General features: G+C 35.6%; 1 protein-coding gene across 3 annotated transcripts in view; it reads right to left on the bottom strand.

Annotated features, from left to right (window-relative positions):
* EPHA4 (EPH receptor A4) overlaps positions 1-20,495 on the bottom strand; it is a 157,171-nt gene that overhangs the window by 21,439 nt on the left and 115,237 nt on the right. For all 3 annotated transcript variants that reach the window (XM_074298626.1, XM_074298627.1, XM_074298628.1), the window contains exons 6-8: positions 11,028-11,152; positions 9,869-10,028; positions 8,402-8,513 (exon numbers count right to left, since the gene is read on the bottom strand). In XM_074298626.1, the coding sequence (XP_074154727.1) occupies positions 8,402-8,513; positions 9,869-10,028; positions 11,028-11,152 (397 nt within the window). The remainder of the gene's footprint in view (positions 1-8,401; positions 8,514-9,868; positions 10,029-11,027; positions 11,153-20,495) is intronic.

The following is a 20,495-nucleotide window of genomic DNA, read 5'->3' as shown; positions in this document are numbered from 1 at the left end:
TACTAATATTTTGCTTATAATAGAAGGACTATGGGATAAGACTGACTCTTTTCCTTACCACAGTGTCAGGTAACCATTTTTCTCCTTTGTGAGGAAGCAGAGCCCTAGGGATATTTATCCTCATTCAAAGAATATGATAAATCCTAAAATCTAAAATGATTTTTTGACCACAAATTAGGTGATAGGTGAACTTGCTTCCTTGAGGATAAGCAGAAGTCATTTCACAAAAAAAAAATTCAGAAAAAAAGGTAACAATTAATAGAACAGTTCTAAGAAGAATTTAAAAGATGGGTCTGTTTTCTTCTTAGGACTCGGTGTTTTCTGGTACAGCCTGGCCAAGGGAAAGATAATTAAGGCAGCCATCCATATCCTTTCAAGAGAAAGACTTATTCATCACAGCATTTCCAGTGGAGAAAAGATTGACTTGCACATTGCTCTGAAGAGAATATTTCAGCTAAAGTATATCAGTAGAAGATATCTATAGCTTAATAGTGTTATAGATATGAACTGTTCTTCCATGTTTGTATAATGATTACATGTGCTCCCCACGTATCCACCCCTTCATGTAGGTATTTTGGCCATATTAAGTTCTCCATGTGGGAAATACCCTACTATGGATATATAGTTTATTGAATCAATAGGTATTTGTGAGAGATTAAGCTCAAAATAAGTGTGTGTGTATATGTGTGTGAGACTTTATTTGATGTAATTTGATAATTAGTCAACCAGTATTTATCAAGCACTTATTAAGTGCCAATGACAAAAACTCTAAATGAAAAAAAAATAAATAAAAACTATAACAATGCACTAGTAATAAAAACAATGAAGCAATTGAAACTGACTGCTATGAAACTTTAATAACCAAGCTCAGCCCTAAAAAAGAGACATGAGAAACTGAGATAGCCAAAAGTTATATGATTTATCTAAAGTTATGCAGCATATATTTTGTGGGGAAGAAATTAGAAGTCACATTGTCTAACTCCTAAGACTATGTTTTTTAAAAATGCCTTTGAGGATGGAAAATTGGCCATCTAAGCTCACATAATTAAAAATATCATTGGTTTTATAGGGGAAGAAGGTAGATTATGAGTTAGGATAGAAAGAATTTTATAGAAACTTGGTTGAAAAGAAACTTAGAATGAGATCTGATCTAACTGCTCCATTTTTAAAATGAGGAAATTTATGTCTAGAAAGGTGAAATAAATTGTCCAGGGTTAATAAGTTAGAAAATAATAGACCTGGAACCAAAATATAAGTCACCTAATGCCAAGTTCAGTCCATCTTTGTTATTTTTGTTCATTTGTTTTTATTTTCTCAGTTTTTACTCCTATTTTACCTTAAATAAGCAATTTCAACTCTCTGGGCTTTATTTGAAAAGAAATATATGTTATAGAATCAGATAGCCTCAAATTAATTTACATTCTACAATTATAACATTGCTATAATGTCTCAGTGTAAGCCACTGCAATTGGGTTTACAGCTTCTTAAAATCCATTATTAAATTAAATTAAAATCCAAATTAAATAGCCTGATATACTCTGAAACACAGAATTCAGAGCAGATACAAATCAAAACAATATGAATGTCAACAAACACACGACAGCATATAAAGAACTATATATGACCATAAGCACCTATGTGATTTTCATGTTATTGAAACTCCTAAAACCATAACCTTACAAAGATATCTTTGCACTCACTCTAGATCTAAAATATTGGTTCAAACCATCTTCCATCAAAAAGACCAAAAAATAAAAAATAAAATAAAAAATAAAAAGTTCAGAAGGGTTTGCCTTTGTAGCTAATTTTGATTTTCTATAAATTAACTTAGTTAAGTATCATACTTCTCTACTTCCAAAAATCAAAGTCCAGTTAGGAAATGCCAGTTCTTTGACTACAGTTGTAATTAAAAGATAACAGTATCATCCTCGAATCAAGCATACTCCATGAAATATATAAGGCAAGAAGAGAAATGAAATTACAATATTATTTAATTTGAAGTGTCACACCTAACCCTCACCCTATAAAACAAATGGGATAGATATTTAAATAGGGACAGGAAAATTAATATAAGTGACTTGGAGTTAGTGATAAAGTTTTATTATTTAAAATCTTTAAGTCTGAATTTGGAGTGGGGAATAGAACACAGATATGAAGAGAAAGAGAAAAGAAAAGAAAGGAAAGAAAGGAAGGAAGGAAGAAAGGAACAGAGGAAGAGAGGGAGGGAGGAAGGAAGAAAAAGAAAGAAAAGAAAAGAAAGAAAGAAAGAAAGAAAGAAAGAAAGAAAGAAAGAAAGAAAGAAAGAAAGAAAGAAAGAAAGAAAGAAAGAAAGAAAGAAAGAAAGTAAAAGAAAGGAAGGAAGGAAGAAAGCAAGCAAGCAAGAAAGAAAGAAAGAAGGAAAGAAAGAAAGAAAAGAAGGAAAGAAAGAAAGAAAGAAAGAAAGAAAGAAAGAAAGAAAGAAAGAAAGAAAGAAAGAAAGAAAGAAAGAAAGAAAAAAGAAAAGAAAGAAAGAAAGAAAGGAAGGAAGGAAGACAAGGATTATTGTTCAAACACTAATTGTAGCTTATTAACTTTTAATAATACCTTTAAAAACAAAAATGCCTATTTCCAATTCTAGCTTTGTCACCTGTTGACCTTTTCTCTTTAGTGCAGGGTAAAGAAACACTGTGAGCAGTTATTGTCCAGAAAATAAAACCCCTTGCAAGCTCATTATTTAGTCAGTGCACCATAGGGAAACACCGGAGTTATAAGAAGACCTGACATTCAGAGGTTGCTTCACCTGAATGACAGAAGGAAACCTTTGTGGAAAGTTTGAATTTGGTAATTATAGGGATTTGGATGGTGCTGATTAAAAGGAGGGAGAAGGAGGGAAAAGAGAGAATAAAGAGTGTACAGAGAAATTTTCAGAAACTGCAGGAGGCCAAGAGAGAAAGCGACAGGTTAGCCTAAGAGAAAGAATGATGAGAGCCTTCTTATAGGCTAAGGGATATTTGCGCCCCCCCCCCCAAAAAAAAAAACCAGTATTTAACCAGCTTTATTCAAAAACAGCATGAGCTCCTAAGCCTTTTCAACAAATGTGTTCTAGTTGGCATTTTGACTATTCCCAAATCAGACAAAAAAAAAAAAAAAAAAAAAAAAAAGAAATGGACAAATCCAGAGTTAGGTCTTATCTGATTAAGATACTAACTTCAGTACTCCAGGAGAAGGGTTTGATTGATGTAGTCCACTGTTCCAAAACTAATTAGTAAAAGGTAGATAATTTATTCAACTGGAGTACAGATTAAAAAGTAAAGCAATCTAATAACCATAATAGCTCCTAGGGGACATTTTCAAGCTTCCTCTGTATTGTCAATAAAGGTTCATAAAAGTCATCCATCTTGCCTTCCACTTTCAGGATCCTCTGTGACCCTTGCACCAAATGTTTCCAAGTTGTTCTTTGTAATGGTTAAACTATAATAATACAGTGGTAAGGAGCTGGGTGGAAAAGTTCAGGTGGCACCATCTGGCTTCTCTGATTGTATGAGTTTATATGACTTTATCTGCATCAGTTTAAATTACCATTCATTCTAATGTGAACATAATCTTCCAGAAAAGCCAGAGCACCCAGGAAAGAAGCTGGATGAATGTGAAAATAAACCAGTATCCTATCAGTTATTTCTTCTTTAATGGAAGAACTAACCTTTGACAAAAGAAGGAGGCAGATTTTTGAAGTCTGTCTTGGTATACATTTTACTAGTGTCTCATTTCATATTCAAGCAGACCCAGATTTGGAGACTTTGGGAGAACAAACCTCAAAATACCCCCAAACTTTGCCTGCTATCACAACTGTTGAAATCTTCTTATTATAAGTGATGGTATTTTTAGGTTTGAATTCTGTTTAAGATTCATTTGGGAGTGGGGAAATCTTACAAAGAGCCTAAAATGTTCTACTATGTTAACTTGACTTAAGAAGGAGGAAGGACTAGAGTAGCCATAGATCATCATAGATTTAGAACTAAAAGGAATGTTAAAAGTTTTCTAATATTACACTTTGTTCCATTTTACAGATGAAGAAACTGAGGTTGAGAAAAATTAAGAAACTTTGCCAAGATCATGGAGCAAGTAAGAAATAGAATTGAAATTTTAACCGACATCCTCTGATTCCAAATAATATAGTAAGTTATACTAATCCATCAATCAATCTATAGGCATTCTTTAAGCTCACTGTACCATGGGTCTAGAGATCATGCAAATTAAGTCCCAGCACTTAGGAATGTTTAGCCTGGGGAAGAAAAGCTTTAGAGAGAACACAATAAGATATACAAATCTGTTTCTGTATATGATAAAGTAAGTAGAATTGCTATGCTTGGTCTCATAAGACACAGCTAGGAACAAAGGATAGTGGTTATGAAGATATGGATTTGGGCTAGATATAAGGGGGAGGGGGAAATATCCTATTAAAAAGGTCAAAAAATGGAATAGGCTACCCGGGACAGTGTTGGTTCCCCTCCCTCTCTTAAAGAGTTCTTTGAAGCAAAGGTTTGGCTGTGTACTTAACACCTGGAAAACCTGGATCCAAATCCTGCCTTCATGATGCTTCTTAACTCTGAACACAGGCTAAGAATCATTTTTATCACCTGCAAAATAAGACTTGGAACATCCACTTCATAGAATTATTGTGTTGTCCTTCAGTCATTTTAGTTCTCTGTGTTCCCATTTAGAGTTTTCTTGGCAAAGATACTGGAGTGGTTTGCCATTTCCTTCTCCAACTTATTTTACAGATGAGGAAACTGAATCAAATAGGATTAAGTGACATGCTCAGGGTCACAGAGATAGTGTCTGAGGCCAGAATTGAATTTAGGAGCATGAGTCTTCATGACTTTAGATCTGGCTCTCTATCCACTATACCACTTAGCTGGCTTCATAAAGTTGTTCTGAGTCTTGTACTGAGGCTCAATTGTGATAAAAGTGCAATGTTGCAAGCTTTGAAACGCTAATTGTCAACTTTGAGATATTTCTGCTGTTGATGAAAGTGATGATGATGATAATTCTGTATTAAAGAAGATTCTCATTCAGGCTTAGGTTACACTAGATCTTTTCTTATATAAGGAGATATACCTTAAAGGCAGCCTACCCATGCTGTACTAAACACTGAATTTGGAGATGGAGGACTTGGATTCAAGTTCTGTCTGTGCCATTCATTAGTCTGTAATATGGAGCACTTGACCTCTTCAGCTTTAGTTTCCTCATTTTATAAATGAAGGGCTAGACTCCAGAATGGCTTCCAGCTCCAAAAATCTGCTTCTTAGAAGAATTGGAGCAATCAGTGGAAGGCCATTCTAATTTTCCTGGCTTTGTTTCATCTGTTGCTTTCCAGGAGTCTCTGCCAAACTCTGGCTCATCATCCAAGGGAAGGATCCCAAAAGGGCTTCTCATCTCTTTACCACTTTTCATTTTTTCCCTCCCTAAAAAGCCTAGGCTAGACTTTTGTCCCTAGTACCTGTCTCCTTTTTACCTGTTCTTGTCCATTTTAAGCACTACCAGTCTGTATAAAGAAATAGACAGCCAGAGTGAGAAGAATCGGCTGAGTGTGCAGTAGCCGCAGTGAGCCTGTCAACTACCTGGCTCCAGGCAGCCTTTCCTTTGACAGCTTTATGGCCAATACTAAAGAAGAATCAATATGAGGGCAAGGGGTTGACATTTCATTTTCTAAAAAGTGATCCATTGAGGGCCAATCACCAAGCAGTGTTTATCAGCCTTGGGAAGTGACATTTTTTTTTTCTTTTATGAGGGAGATGGGACGGGAATCATCTCTAGGAACTCAGCAGGCTCAATTCTCCAAGGTGGCGACTCATAATTAGAAATCCGATGTATCCAGCTATCAATCCTGCCTTAAATAATAAAGTGATCAATAAAACCAGAAAGGAAATTAAGTCATCAAGCTTGACGATGCTATTTTCTATAGCCATGGCTTTTAATAAACCTGTCTTTCTACATTACAATTTCATATGTTCAGATTTCCTTTCTTTGGGCCAGCCCCTTAGCTAGAAGCCAAGTCTCAGAGAGAAACTATTATAATGAAGAATGAGTTATTTATAATTACAAAGATTTTGCTTTAAGACACAAAAGTGAGGGGGAAAAGAAAGAGGGGTGGGGAGAGAGAGAGAGAGAGAGAGAGAGAGAGAGAGAGAGAGAGAGAGAGAGAGAGAGAGAGAGAGAGAGAGGGAGGAAGGAGGGAGGGAGAGAAGAAGGAAGGAAGGAAGGAAGGAAGGAAGGAAGGAAGGAAGGAAGGAAGGAAGGAAGGAAGGAAGGAAGGAAGGAAGGAAGGAAGGAAGAACAAAGTTGGAATGACCTTAAGCTACCCTAAAAGAGACCTTAAAGCTAGACAATATCAGTGTCTATTTGCTTTTAAAAAGGGACAGTCACTAAACTCTAGAAAGAGGTAAGAGGTTAGACTTACTTATCATGAGATTATTTTGTACCCAGCACTGAGACATTATAATGGCTTGTTTTCACTTGAAATCTCAGCTGCCAGAGTCACCTTGAATCTTCTCAGAAAGAAATGGCACAAGAAATAAATGAGGTTTCCAAATTCCCTGCTCAGTAAACTAACATTTAGGAGGCATGTTCAGAATTTTTCTTCTAAGGGAAGGGTTTTAAGGGACTGATGAATGTGTGTAGTGAAATGGTATTCTTTTTTTTTTTTTTTTTTTCTTGGTAGGGATTTTAATCCTAAACTTACAGAACTCTAGAAAAAGACAGTGGGAACTTTCAAGGTTATATAGTATAAATAGATGAAGAAACTATGACTCAGAGAAGACAACTTGGGCAAAATTACAGTTAGTAAAGCAGACTTAAGTTTCAGATGGAATTATCATCTTTCATATTTAAATGATACTTTGCTCAAGACAATAAATCAATAAATGATTATTAATAAAGTAGATGGGCTTATCCCCATTTTACAGATGCAGAAACTTGGCCAAGTGTGGTGATAATGATGACTTGCTCAAAGTTATAAACTAATAAATAGCACAGCCAACTATCAGAGGAGTTGACTACCAACTCCTCTGACTCTAAATCTAGAGCTTGATGCACTATGGCAGATTGCTTTTCAGGAACATCTTATTTATACATTATTATACATTTTACATTATACTTTTATATTATACATTGTATACATTATACAATTATACATTCCTCACCAAAGAGAATTAATCTTAATGCAGATATTTGTAGAGGAAAACTTTCTTAATAAACCAAGTTACAGCCAATTTGTTCAGTCATTTAACATCCAACTCTTTATGACCTCATTTGGGGTTTTCTTGACAAAGATACTGGAGGAGTTTGTCATTTCCTTATACAACTTCACAGATGAGAATACAAAGGCAAACACAGTAAAGTGACTTGCCCAGGCTCACACAACTAGTATTTAAGGTTGATTTTGAATTCAGGCCTTCCTAATTCTAGGCCTGGTACTCTATCCACTTGGGCATCTAGCTATTCTTTTAGGCAATAAATTAATAGTTATGAAGTACTTTGTAAATATTAAAGCAAGAAGTTCAGTAATAGTTGTTGCTGTTATTATCACATGCCTGAATTAAGCCAATATTACAGAATTCAAGAAAAAAATGGATGTTCCTAGGTGCAGATAATATAAAATTCTGCCTTAATTCTCAGGGAGACTATCCTAACAGCCTCATTCATTCATTCATTCATTCATTCATTCATTCAATATTCAATAAACACCACTGTTGTGGGCAATAGGAAAAGATAATATTCTCTAAGCGGAACTCTCTAAAATGAGAATTCTTAAAATTCTGTGTAACCACAGGTAAGTCACTTTTATCTTCTCTGAGCTGCAGATTCCCTATCTGAAGATGGGGCCAATACCACTTGTATCACTTTTATCCATCAGGGTAAATACCATTGGATTTTGCAAATTTTAAAAAGCTGTATACAAAAAACAGTGATTATCCTTACTATTATCATCATTATTTTATAGGTTAGCAATAGTACCTAGCACAGCTATAATTGATACCTATTATTAATAAATGTTTATTGATTAATTATTGATTGGGTTTTGATTTCCTCATTTAATCACTTATAGTCATTACAGGTGATAGGCATAATCCACTAAATTCATCATCAACTATAGCATCAGTCTTCAGATGGAAGCAAGGTTACCAATTGTTGTTATTGTAACTGTTATTAGTTTTTCAGGAAGGGCTGCTGGGAGTCTGACTGTTCCCTACAGAGGGCAGAGGCCCCCTACCACAGAAGATCAAAGGGACAAGGGAGGGAGCTTGTAATGCAAATGCACTTTTATGATGCTAATCCAAGAATGTAGCTTTGTGTGGAGGAGACAAAAGGTTCCCTTATAATGTAAGAGGAGGGGCCCCAGGCTGGAGGCTTAAATCCTTACCTCCGGCTGATGACAAAAGCTGCAATCAGAATGACCACAAGCACTACGCTGCCAGAAACTGACACCAGCAGGACAGTGGAGTTGGTCCCATCTCCAATGATTCGGGAAGGCACTGCAAAAAGAGAAGAGTTTGCCCTAAGAAAGATATATTCAGCTTCATTGAGGGTAAGGAGATCCCTAATGGGACAAGAAGGCTTTTCTCTGCACCACAACCTTCCCTTTAGAATCCTCCTCCTAGCTTCTCAGCCTCTCATTAAGCTTTCCTTCAACACCTCCTTACTGACAGCTTTAATGAGATAGAGATCTTTTTCATAATGCCTGGAGAAGAACCCCTTCACGCTAAGAATCTCATGCCTCAGTGGAAAGACACAAAGGGAGGACTAGTGGAATGGAAAGACTAGTGCTCGGGATCTGGAAGAAGACACTGCCTGTGGGACTTTAAGTGAGTCACTTCAACTCTGGACCTTAATTTCCTCACCTGAAAATTTTCTTCATCTGGATTAAATGAGCCCTGAAGTCCCTTTCACCTATGAAATGGAATCATAATGGTTGTATCCTTAACTAGTAAACTGCTACCCAGTTTTTTTTTTCCTTCTGAATGCAAAGGAGGCTGCATTTGACCAGTGAAAAAATGTCTGGTTCTAGAAAAAGAGAATTTGGGTTCAAATTCAAGTACTGTGATTTACTACCTGAATTTTGATCTCCTTTGGTCTTTATTTCCTCTTTGGAAAACAAGGGGATTGGATAAGTTGGTCTCTGGGCACTTTTCTAGTTGTAGACCTATTGTCATGTAATTGAATGATCAATGTTGATTTTCATATTTGCCAACATCCAAGTGGACTCAATAAAATATCAATCAACTGCCTACAAGGAACAATCAAGGTTCTTGGGTTAGAAATACAAAATCCACCTTGCCCACAAGAAATCTGAAAACTACTTCCTAAAGAGAATTTGCCCTAATCAGTAGACCTCCTCTTCCTCTGACTTAGTAGTCCTGATTTACCTGGGTGTTTTTCCTTAGTACTTTCTTTTATAAGCTTTTGGTAAATGGCATAAATCAACAAAGTAAACCCCCCAAAGATATTCTTGATCCTAACTTCTCCCAGATTCCCCAAAAGATCTATCTCCAACCATTACACCACTCTTATACCTTCCTTCACTCTCTGTCAACTGACTCCTTAGGTGCTCTCATGGGTACCTATCCCTAAGAACTCTCACTTTATCTAGCTAACCCTGGCTAACTATCAAGAAAATTCATGTTCAATCCACAGCACTGCCTTAATGGAAGATATAGTATAATATGAAGAGATGACACACACACACACACACACACATATATATATATATATATATATATATATATATATATATATATATATATATATATATATATATATATATGAGGACCAAGACAAGGTTAGATAATTATTGTCTGATCTGATCATAGAAGGATTCTGCTCTTCTTACCTGTGTTGGTTGTCACCTCAAAGGGCTCACTAAAGTCTCCATAGCCAGCTGCTGTACGGGCTCTCACATGGAATACATAGGAAGTCAAGGGATTCAGGCCTTTGATGTCAGTGTTCCTGGACGCTGTCCGAACAATCCTATAACTGCGTTCATTCTGATCCTACGATAGAAGGCATAGTTGAAGCAAAGGAGAAGCTGATTAAAAACAAAAGCAAATTAGATAAGAGATTGACAATATATGTAAATTGCATTTTTTTACACTTCATTTTTCTAAGTGCTATTTTTTTTTTTTCTTCTTGGCTCTCAACCAAACAGAAAAGAAATGGGGATAGTAAGGTATCAGTGATCGCTTTTGACATTGAAAAATGGAAACTTCAGGTAAACATCCAAATCTTTGATTATAATCTCTTTTGACAATAACACTTAATGAAAACAGGAGGGGTCCCTACTCCCCACCCCCACATCAATACACGACAGAAATAAGTACATGAAGGACTCTGTCAAAGTCTTCTTTGTATTTCCTGGCTAGGAAATGTCAAAAAAATGTTGTAATCTAGTTTGAATAAAAATCTTCTGTCCTTTTCTGCTTTTAATAGGCTGCAAATAAGCGATTATCTTTTTTTTTTGAAAGAGAGAGAATGTAATTGTTCATTTTCTAGACAACCTTGCATGCAAATAGCTCTTTTCATAGTTCTTTTCTTGAAGAGAGACAAGTTATTTGTTAAAAAAAAAATGTCTTTCTATAACTTTGAGAGGCTGAAGAATGTAATTTTCCCTCCCCTATTTTCTATTAAAAGCCATCAAACTCATACCATCATTCTGAACAGAAGCTATGCACTTAAACAGATGTTATTATTATTTCTGTCTTATATGTCTCACTCTTACATTACTGTCTTGGTTAGTATCTTGAGCTTCTTAACTGACACTGATTTACATGGTAAATACCCCTTACTTCATCCAAAGAACAAAATGTAGAGTCATGCCAGGATGCATTGTATTATTCCTATTATTCAAAGTCACTATTTGAGCATTTGAAGTTCATAACTGACCATGATTATTAGGAAATCAAATATATTCAGCCTTGAAAACATGCAAGTATCCTGGGCTAGTTTTATTCTTAATTCAAAAGAAAATTTGGCTTCCTCTTTTTAAATCATACCTTCTCATAATACTTGACTTCATACTCTAAGATGACTCCATTTGGCCGATCAGGTTCCAGCCAAGCCAATGCAACGCTGTATCTCGTTATTTCTTTAGCTTGGATCAAAGCTATAGAAGATGGAGCTGCCAGAAACATTTAAAAGACAGAGGCAAAGAGTTAATTTTAATGATTTTATTAATATTGGTGATCATAATGAATCAATTTTATCCTTTTTAAAAAATACACATACAGAATCTTCACCTCTCCTCTTGTACCCCATTCCACACTTAAAAAAGAGATCTTGTTTTTAAAGAATTCTCAAGCATTCTAGTTTCTGGTCTTTAAAAAGAATCTCAAAAGTCAGAGCTTGGTGGTCCAAAGTACTATGATGTTTCACAGTGCCTATAGCCAATCCCTCATAAAAGGCCAAAGTTATGGAATGCTGACTTGTTTCTGACCTTTTACAAAATACAAAAGCTTTTAGAAGAGCTTCTTCTAGCTCTATAAAACTATCATCCTCCCTCCAAAATACTAATGGGTGGCATTTTATTGGTCTTTATCTTTATTTGGAAAAAAAAAAAAAAAGAAAGAAAATCCATAGCTTTCTTAAGGGGATGGGAATATGAGGAAGAGAACTCTTATATCCAATTCCCTGGAAAGTGAAACATGATTCTGTAGTAAAAACACTTTGTATAATTTAACAATCCCAATTAAAATGCCAAACACGGCACCTTTAACAGTTTTCACTTGTGTAAAATCAGGAAAAAATACAAACAATTCAATAATTAGTTTCTGTGGTCATAAATGACATTTTCTAGCAGATTCTTAGGGTTTTGGGGGGAGAGGGGAGGAAGGGTAAGGGGAGAGAGTTGGCCAGTAGACAATGCCTCCCTCCCTTGACCCATATAAGAGCAGATTCAGTGCTGTAGTGAGGAAACAGAATGCTAAAGATTTATGAGCCAGTCAGCCCAATTTCTGTTGTGCTGCTACTGTGTGGTCAAATCTCTAGCCAGCTGTTATCAAGCTCTGCCATGGCTGACAATACTGGTACAAATGTGGGGTCTCTTGGGAAAAAAGGGCACATTCATGAAATGTTTAATCTTATCTAACAACACTGTCCTGTAGAAGTAGAGATTAGAAGTCTTCCTAAATTGAATGCATTTTCTTTTCTATTATTTATTTGGCTAGTTGGTTAGTAAGTTTTGCTTTTCAAACTATAGAAATGAGATTTTACAGACAAGAATGAAAGTCAACTTAAAAATGGATCTAACATAATGTAATTGCATCAGTCTTTTGTCCCCTGACTCTTACTGGTAACTTCCAAATACAAGGTAATAAGACAGATAAATATAATTATCACCCAATATGGAAATGGGACAAAAAAAAAAAAGCTTCATACTCGCTTGACCATAACTGACAGCTCTCCTGATAGAAATAAAAACAACCAGCAAATAACACAGAAGAAGGAAAGAAGGACTCCCAGCTGAAGCAAAGTCATCAGGGATAGACTCCTAGCTTTAATGTTTGACAGCTTAGCATCTCTGTTAAAGATGCTCCCAGAACTGAACACACAGATACACACACACACCCACATACACACATACACACACACACACACATGAAATTGGTATCTCACTTTCTCCCCTTCAATGGGGAAAGGTGAATTGTCACCTTCAATGCCATGTACATGTAGATGAAATCTCCCATGGGAACACAAATAAAACAATAGGAAAGACACTTACATCCTCTTTAAATGATGTGAGAGAAATAACCTTAAGATAAAGTGTACCAAACCAGATGAGTAATCATTCCTGACATTTTCAGAACATTCTGAAGTGTACAAAAACACAGTGTCCAGATAGAAGGGCACTAATAACCACTTTGGATGGGGTAGTCTGGATGTTCTGTGCCAAATAGTATGTACTCTTATCACTGAACTGTCATTTGTCTACTTGAATTATGATTGGCTACTTTTAAGGTGAAGATTAGCTTTCTTTAAATTCCCTTCCCCTTTTAAACAAGTGTCCTAAAAATTGTTAAAGGACTTGTAAGCTTTTGTTCTTTTCTGAGTATTTGCACAAAAGTAGGAAATACCTTTGGCTATTTTCCCTTCCTTCTTTCAACCTTAGAGAACAGTACTAAGCTGATGCTTATGCAACATTTTAAGTTTTAGGAAGTTTTTATTTGACCCTCGCAACAACTCTCTGATGTCAGCTAGAGTATTGGTACCATTTTATACATGAAATTGAGACTCAAAAAAATGTGACCAACTTCCCCAGGGTGGCAGAGCTCCTAACTGTCTGAGGCAGGATTCAGGCCCCAGGCTTTTTAGCTCATTACTGTAGTAAGGCCCATCTTATTTACTGTATCCTCTGCCCTTAGCACAGAGCCTGGCACATAGTAGGACCTCAATAAATCTTGTTGATTGATTGATTCATCATACCCAGAATGGTATTAATTATTTTGCTGTGCTGCCTTTAGTCAAAGTATCATTGGGTCTTGTTGTTCAGTTTAATGGTATCCAATTCTTCATGACCCTCTCTATGGAATTTTCCTTTCTTTCTTCTTTTTTTCAAAAATATTTTATTTTTTCCAAATTCAGGGAAAGATAGTTTTCAACATTCACCTTTATAAAATCTTGTGTTCCAAAATTTTCTCCCTCTCGCCTGCCCTCTCCCCTCCCCTGCCCTCTCCCCTCTCCTGCCCTCTCCCCTCCCCAAGATAGCAAGCAATCCAATTAATATAGTTTAACATGTACAATTCTTCTAGACATATTTCCCTATTTGTCATTCTGTGCAAGAAAAATCATATCAAAATGGGAAAAAACAACATGAGGAAAGGAAAAAAACTAATCAAATAAACAACAACAAAAGTGAAAATACTACGCTTTGATCCACAGTACTCCATAGTTCTCTCTCTGAACGTGACTAGCGTTTTCCATCCCAAGTCTATTAGAATTGCCTTGAATCACTGCATTGTTGCTATGAACCAAGTTAATCACAATTGATTATCACATTATCTTCTTATTACAATGTACAATGTTCTCTTCTTTCTGCTCACTTCACTCAGCACCAGTTCATGTATATCTTTCCAGGTTTTTATGAAATCAGCCTGCTCATCATTTCTGTTAAAACAACAATATCCATTATATTCCTTTACTACAATTTGTTCAGCCATTCTCCAATTTCCAATTCCTTGCCCTTATTCTTTGATAGACTGCACAGAGCAACTACCTCAATATATAAAGGTCACAAGAAAGGTCCTTTTTGGCAATGAGGGATCCTTTCTGTCTGGATACTTTACGGGATATTTTACAATAAAGTGTACAAAAAGGGGCCTACAAATTCTAATTTGGAGAACTGAGGGGCTACAAAAAGAACACAAGGGAAGGAAATATAAAATGAACTTTCTCTTAAAGATGTCCCTGGTGAAATAATGATAACCTAAAGAATGCAAGGGAAAATCTGCCTTTACATCCTGTGAGTAAACTGATTAACTAAGGAACTTTTTCTCTGGCTAGCTGAACCCTCATCTGCTACATATAGGAAATGAATCTGATTTTTATTTTCAGACAGAGGAGCAGTATCATTGTGTTATTACTACAAAAGGGAATATGTGATCACTGAGATGCCAAAATGATACTGGGCAGGACTTAACAATATAATAATGTAAGAATAATGCAATATTTCTGGGCATTTCTATACACTGGGGAAAAAACAGATTAGTGAAAATGTAAAGGTAAAATAAATCTTGATACCGTATGTAAGCATTTATGAAGGAGTTAAAGGGGGAAATATGGGGGGAAATGATTTTTAAATAAAGAAGAGAGTGCTCTGAGATTTTTAAAAATGTCATATTTAATATGGGGGGGAAGGCCAAGGAAACTGAAACCATGCAATCTTTCTGCAGAGCTTGTGCCAAGGGAAAATTTACAGGTAGCTCAATTTTATTGTTCTTCTATCCCCCTAGTGGGACTCTTCCCCAACAAACCATAGCCTAAATAATTCCCATGCAGTGCTCTATTACTCACCAGAGCTCCCCTATCTTATCCTATTTAGGCTTTCCCTTCCTGGCAGAGCCCTCACACTCATTCTGTGTAAGTCTTATGCCAGCTAATATGTCTTAGAACACATTCCCTCAAAAACATACTCTTTGTTAATAAGATAACTGGGTATTAAAGAAAAATGGGGGAGGGAGTAGTGAGAGAGGGCATTTTTCTTTTTTTACAGTTGCATTAATGATCCCAAGTACTATACATGTTCAAGTAAGAAAGAATTTGAGTGCTCATTGTGTTCCAGTAATGTGCTAAGCACTAGGGCTACAAAGTTAGGTCAGTACACACACACACACACACACACACACACACACACACACACACACACACACATCTTAAAATCCCTGTCTAAAAAAATTAATTAATTAAAAATTTAATTTTAAACAGAGAGAAAAAAAAAGATCCCAGTCTAACTGGAGAGACAATATGAAAATAATTATGTACAAGATAAATTGGTGATAATCATAAGAAGGAAGACAATAACATGAAGTACTGGGAAAGGATTCCTGTAGATGTGGAGAACTGGAGAAATCAGAGATAAATAGGAAAAGCATTCCAAGCATGGGGGACAAGCCAGAACAAATGTCTAGAGTTGAGAGAGATTTGTGAAAGAATCAGTAAAGAAATCAGTATAGTACTTGTATTTGCTCTGGGTATATATTTTTGTAGTACATATATACATTCCCTTACCCACACCAACACCCAAAATATATGTTCTTTGAGGATAAGGATTATTTCATTTTTGCATCCTTAGCACCTAATATAGTACCTGTCACGTAAGAGCTGCCTAATGAGTGTCTGTTAAATCATACTGAACTGAATGTGTCCTTCTCTTTGGGGAGTATGGAAAAACATCAACCCGACCCTTGCATTTGGCCAGAGTTTTATTGACCTCAAAAAGTTGACTTCATTTACACTGGCGCATTCATTGTGTGTGCTGCTCTTTGGGGCCCTGCTGCTTCACTCTGGTTCACTTCATGGAAGTTCCCCCCCGTTTCTCAGAATATTTCATATCTGTCATTCCTTTACAGTACTGTAATATTCCATTATGTTCATATGCAGAATTTTTTCTGTCATTCTCTTATTATTGGAAAGACTTTTTGTTTCTACCTTTTGGTTGTCACTAATATGAATAACAATCTTTTAAAGTTAATAATAACGTCCTTGGGATATAATCCAAGTAGAAATATATTTGGAGGTATGAACAATTTAGTAACTTTTGTTGTATTAATTCCAAATTGTTTTCCAAAATGGCTCAACCAGTTCAAAACTCCTCTGCTAATAAATAAATACAACTGTCTCCTCACAGCCCCTCACTGATGTTTTCTCATCTTTAATAGCACAATGGGTGAATGTGATTTTCTTGAGGTTATTTTGATTTACTTTTGATTATTGTAGTTTTTCAAGTGTTTAAATATAACTTAGACTTTTGTATTATTTTTAATAAACAATTTTAAAATTTTTTCTCTCTCACCTTTCCCTATACAAAGGTAGAAAAAAAAAAACCCATAAAACAAACTTTATCACATTAATTTTTTAATTACATAGTTTGTAAATGACAGAGATAGAATTCAAATCTAAATCTCTTGATTCCAAATATAGTGCTATTTCTACCATTCCATTAACAATAATAATATGCTATCTATAATATGCTATGCTCAGATTATGTTCCAGAAAAACATCTTCAAAGTTCTAACACTATAACCAGTTGAACTGACATTCTGATTTTAGACATTACAATTTAAATAGATTCTTTTTCCCCTTTAACCTCAAATCAACTTTTAACTTTGTGCCTGAGGAAATGTTTTTACTTTTCCTCTGTAATCAATTTTTCTCATCACTTAATGCACTGGCTTCTTCCCAGAACTTTCTTTCCTGATCATTCCTCCAGTTTGCTCTTAGACAGAGGAGTGATGTCACTGCTCATAAAACTAAACATCAACTTGTTCCAACTTTACTAATCATTGGATATTTACTTCAGTGTCAACTGAATCATATAGTTGTTAACCAAGGATGAGTAAAGTAATAGACAGTTCATGTGTTGATCACTTAAGTTTACTTAATTTATGTCTTCCAGCCTTGTGAGAGAATGAATGATTCTTCTGCCCTTCAGAGGGAGGTAAGAAAAAGCTATGCTGAGTAAGGTCCATGTGTCTGATAAGTTAAAACAGAATATTTACTTATTCCTTTTCTTTGTGACTGGATTTCCCATGGGACAAAAACTATGTTTATCAGATGGAGGACAGGATAGAGAAGAGGAATTCCTAAACAGGATAGGACTATATGACTAGGAAGCATTTATCAAAGATAAACGAAAGATATAGTAGTGATATAGAAAATGTACTTTGAAATGTAACAATTCAATTCAACAAACAGCATTATTCTAGGGGTTGCAATAAGGCAAACTCCCTATTCTCTTGGCACTTACAACCTGTTAGAAAATTAAAGTAGATAAACCATAATAATAAAAAATGATGCTTGAGAGGTCTATTACTGGAGAGATGTTAAAAAAAAAATACCATGCAAATTCCCAATATAGCTTCCAGAAGTTGCTCTACATACACATTTTTTTGGGCTTCATTTTATCTTCTCAGTAAAAGTTCTTTATATGTCAGTTAGGTCATAGATGTGCCAGGAGGATTACATCCCTGCCAGCCACCTTTTGTTACTAATTAAACAAAGAGAGGTTACTGCCATATTCTCAGAGCTTTGGGGTGGGAGGAATGGAAGGGAGTGGCAGGAAAACAACTCCAAAAATCAGAGAAAAGTTTTAGCATATAAGAAGAAAAAAAAATATATATATATATAGTATAATAGGAAACAAAATGGGCAAAGAATTGACTGTGGAATTCTTGACTTCTACTCATGACCAAGGATTTCCATTAAAGACTTCATTCAGAGCTCTCAGTACATAAAAAACAAGTAAACAAACCAAAATTGTCAGTCAAGCCTGCCAGTGTGCTAGTCTTTATGTGGCCATTCACTTGATGCCAAAATTTCATTGTATCACTGAAGAAGAAAGATGGTTATTCTAATGTACAGCAGCAGCAGGCATAAGATGGCAGAAACAAGGTAATAGAATGAGAATCTAGAATTTGCAACTTCAGCATTTATTCCATGAGAGAAAATAACTTATATTTTATTCTTAATATAACTTCTAAGGACAAAGAGAAAAGGTAATCCAGCAATAAGTTAATCAAAAACCCACAAAGTTGAATAATTGGGGCTTTTCAATGAAAATTCCATTGAATAAATTCATCCAATATAGCACTGGATACTGAAAAATTAACACATTTCTAACAAAGGATCTTATGGTAAAGTTATTGTCTTTTGTAATCAGAGAACCCAAATGACATCACTATGTTGGGGTCAATGACCAGTGAGGGATGGAGTGTTGGAAGGGGAAGAGAATCTTTATGATGAGAATACAAGACCAGTTGTTGCATTTGATTAAAAAACAACAAATTCCTTGTAACTCAGGGCATGCAAATGGAGGTTTTCAGCATTTGTTAGAACATTTTGATAAAGGGTAAGAGCATAGATTATGTAGCAACATGGTGAGTCAGAGCCTGCCCTGATGCACTTCACAATAAATGATTACAGGAGATGTCTCTATGTGAAATAAAGGCGATTCTCTCTTTTGTATAAGGGGTAAATTTAGCAATACCACAGCCAGTATTTTTCCAAAGATGATTAGGGGAAAAGGAAAAAGACTATGTTCTAAAATGTTTTTAAAAGCTCTCTTTGTTGGCAGGGATGTCCATTGATTAGGAAACGGTTGAACAAGCAGTTGTATATGATCATGATGAAATACCACTACGCTGTAAAAAATGATGAACTCAATGATTTTAGAAAAACATGGAAAGATTTGCATGAAATAATGAAGAATGAAATGAGCAAAACCAGAAAACACTGTTTATAGTAACAACAATATTGTTGTTACTATATTGTTTTAAGGATGCCTTTGGGGGCAGCTAGGTGGTACAGTGGGTAGAGCACCAGCCCTGAAGTCAGGAAGATCTGAATTCAAATCTGGTCTCAGACATTAACACTTCCTGGCTGTGTGACCCTGGGCAAGTCCTAATTGCTCCTGATAGTAATTGCTTTTGCTTCCTCCAACCACTCCACCCCAAACACACACATATACAACCTATCTCCTTCCACAATGGAAGATTTCCTCCAGGAAGGTCAACAGTGTCAATGATAAGATATCCAATGTTTTTATGGTTTTTATGGTCTTCCTTATCCTAAGCATCTTACCAAACAACAGTCTCTGCTATTAGATAGATACATAGATAGGTATGGAGAGAGACAGAAATAGACCGTGAGAAGGAAGCAGAAGGAGGGTCAAAGAGGAGCGGAAGAGAGAGAGAGAGAATTGAGAAATTTAAATGTGGGCTAATTCTCTGTCTCCTCCCTTACTTAAACCATACATAGATTTACTGGGAGGGGAGTGTAACTTGGGATAGAGAAGAAAATTAATTTAATTTAAATACATCATTTCAAACTCAGCACTATTTCAATTGAATCACCTTAGCTTCCTTTCCCCAAAGTCAGAGAAGAAATATATTTATTTACTTTAAAGATAAGATGAAAAAAATCTTTCCTGAAAAATACAAGAAATGTAAGCCATTTTCAATCACTGGGCCTTGGTTTTACTGCAATTTCAGGAAAATCTCCCCTGGAGCAACATGCAGTGGGCAGTGAAATGATCTTATGTTGAAGGGGATTAGGAAAGAAACCCCCTTCTGAAAATTTATATTGCAGTGACTTTGACCGTGGATGGGTCAATGTCAGTGATTTGAAGTGATCTGAAATGTGGGTCAATTTGGTTGAATGAAATAAAAATAGTTCTTCTGAATGAGTGATTTCATGCTTCTGGATTCTAAAGACAATGAATTTTCTGAACAAAATAATGAGTGATCTAGGATAAGCAATTTCCCTTAGAGGAGGTCTGATTTGGTTTCCTTTCAAAGTGTAAACTTTGACCAGGCAATTCAAGAAATCATGAAGCCAGAAAGATCACTGAAGGCAATCTCCTCCAGAATTTGACAAATCTCAGCTATCAGGAATGTAATGTCATTACACCTGTTGATTTAATGCCTTTACTTGAAATTTTAAAAGCAATTGTCTGAAATTGCTGGAATGCCCTTGATTCTTTCTGCCCCTGAGCTTGTGGCTTCTACATGATAACATGAAAAGTTGATAGCATAAGGCAAAATTCCTGGTGTACACAAAAGTGCCCATTTGTGGACTCTTTGATCTGTACCCTTGTCTCTTTATGTGCTCCCACTTTGAAATGAGTTCATCTCTTTGAATGCACATAAAGAGAGGAGGTGAGTACAATGGATGAAATACAGTTCATGAAAGAATACTATAGTTCTTGGCCATGTCAAGAGGTACTATTAGTATATTCAGTTTATTATATGAAC

This window comes from Sminthopsis crassicaudata, chromosome 3 (genome assembly GCF_048593235.1).
Source record: "Sminthopsis crassicaudata isolate SCR6 chromosome 3, ASM4859323v1, whole genome shotgun sequence".
NCBI classification, from domain to species: Eukaryota; Metazoa; Chordata; class Mammalia; order Dasyuromorphia; family Dasyuridae; genus Sminthopsis; species Sminthopsis crassicaudata.
The sequence above is the reverse complement of the archived record's forward strand: the minus strand, read 5'-3'. Positions and strand labels throughout refer to the sequence as shown.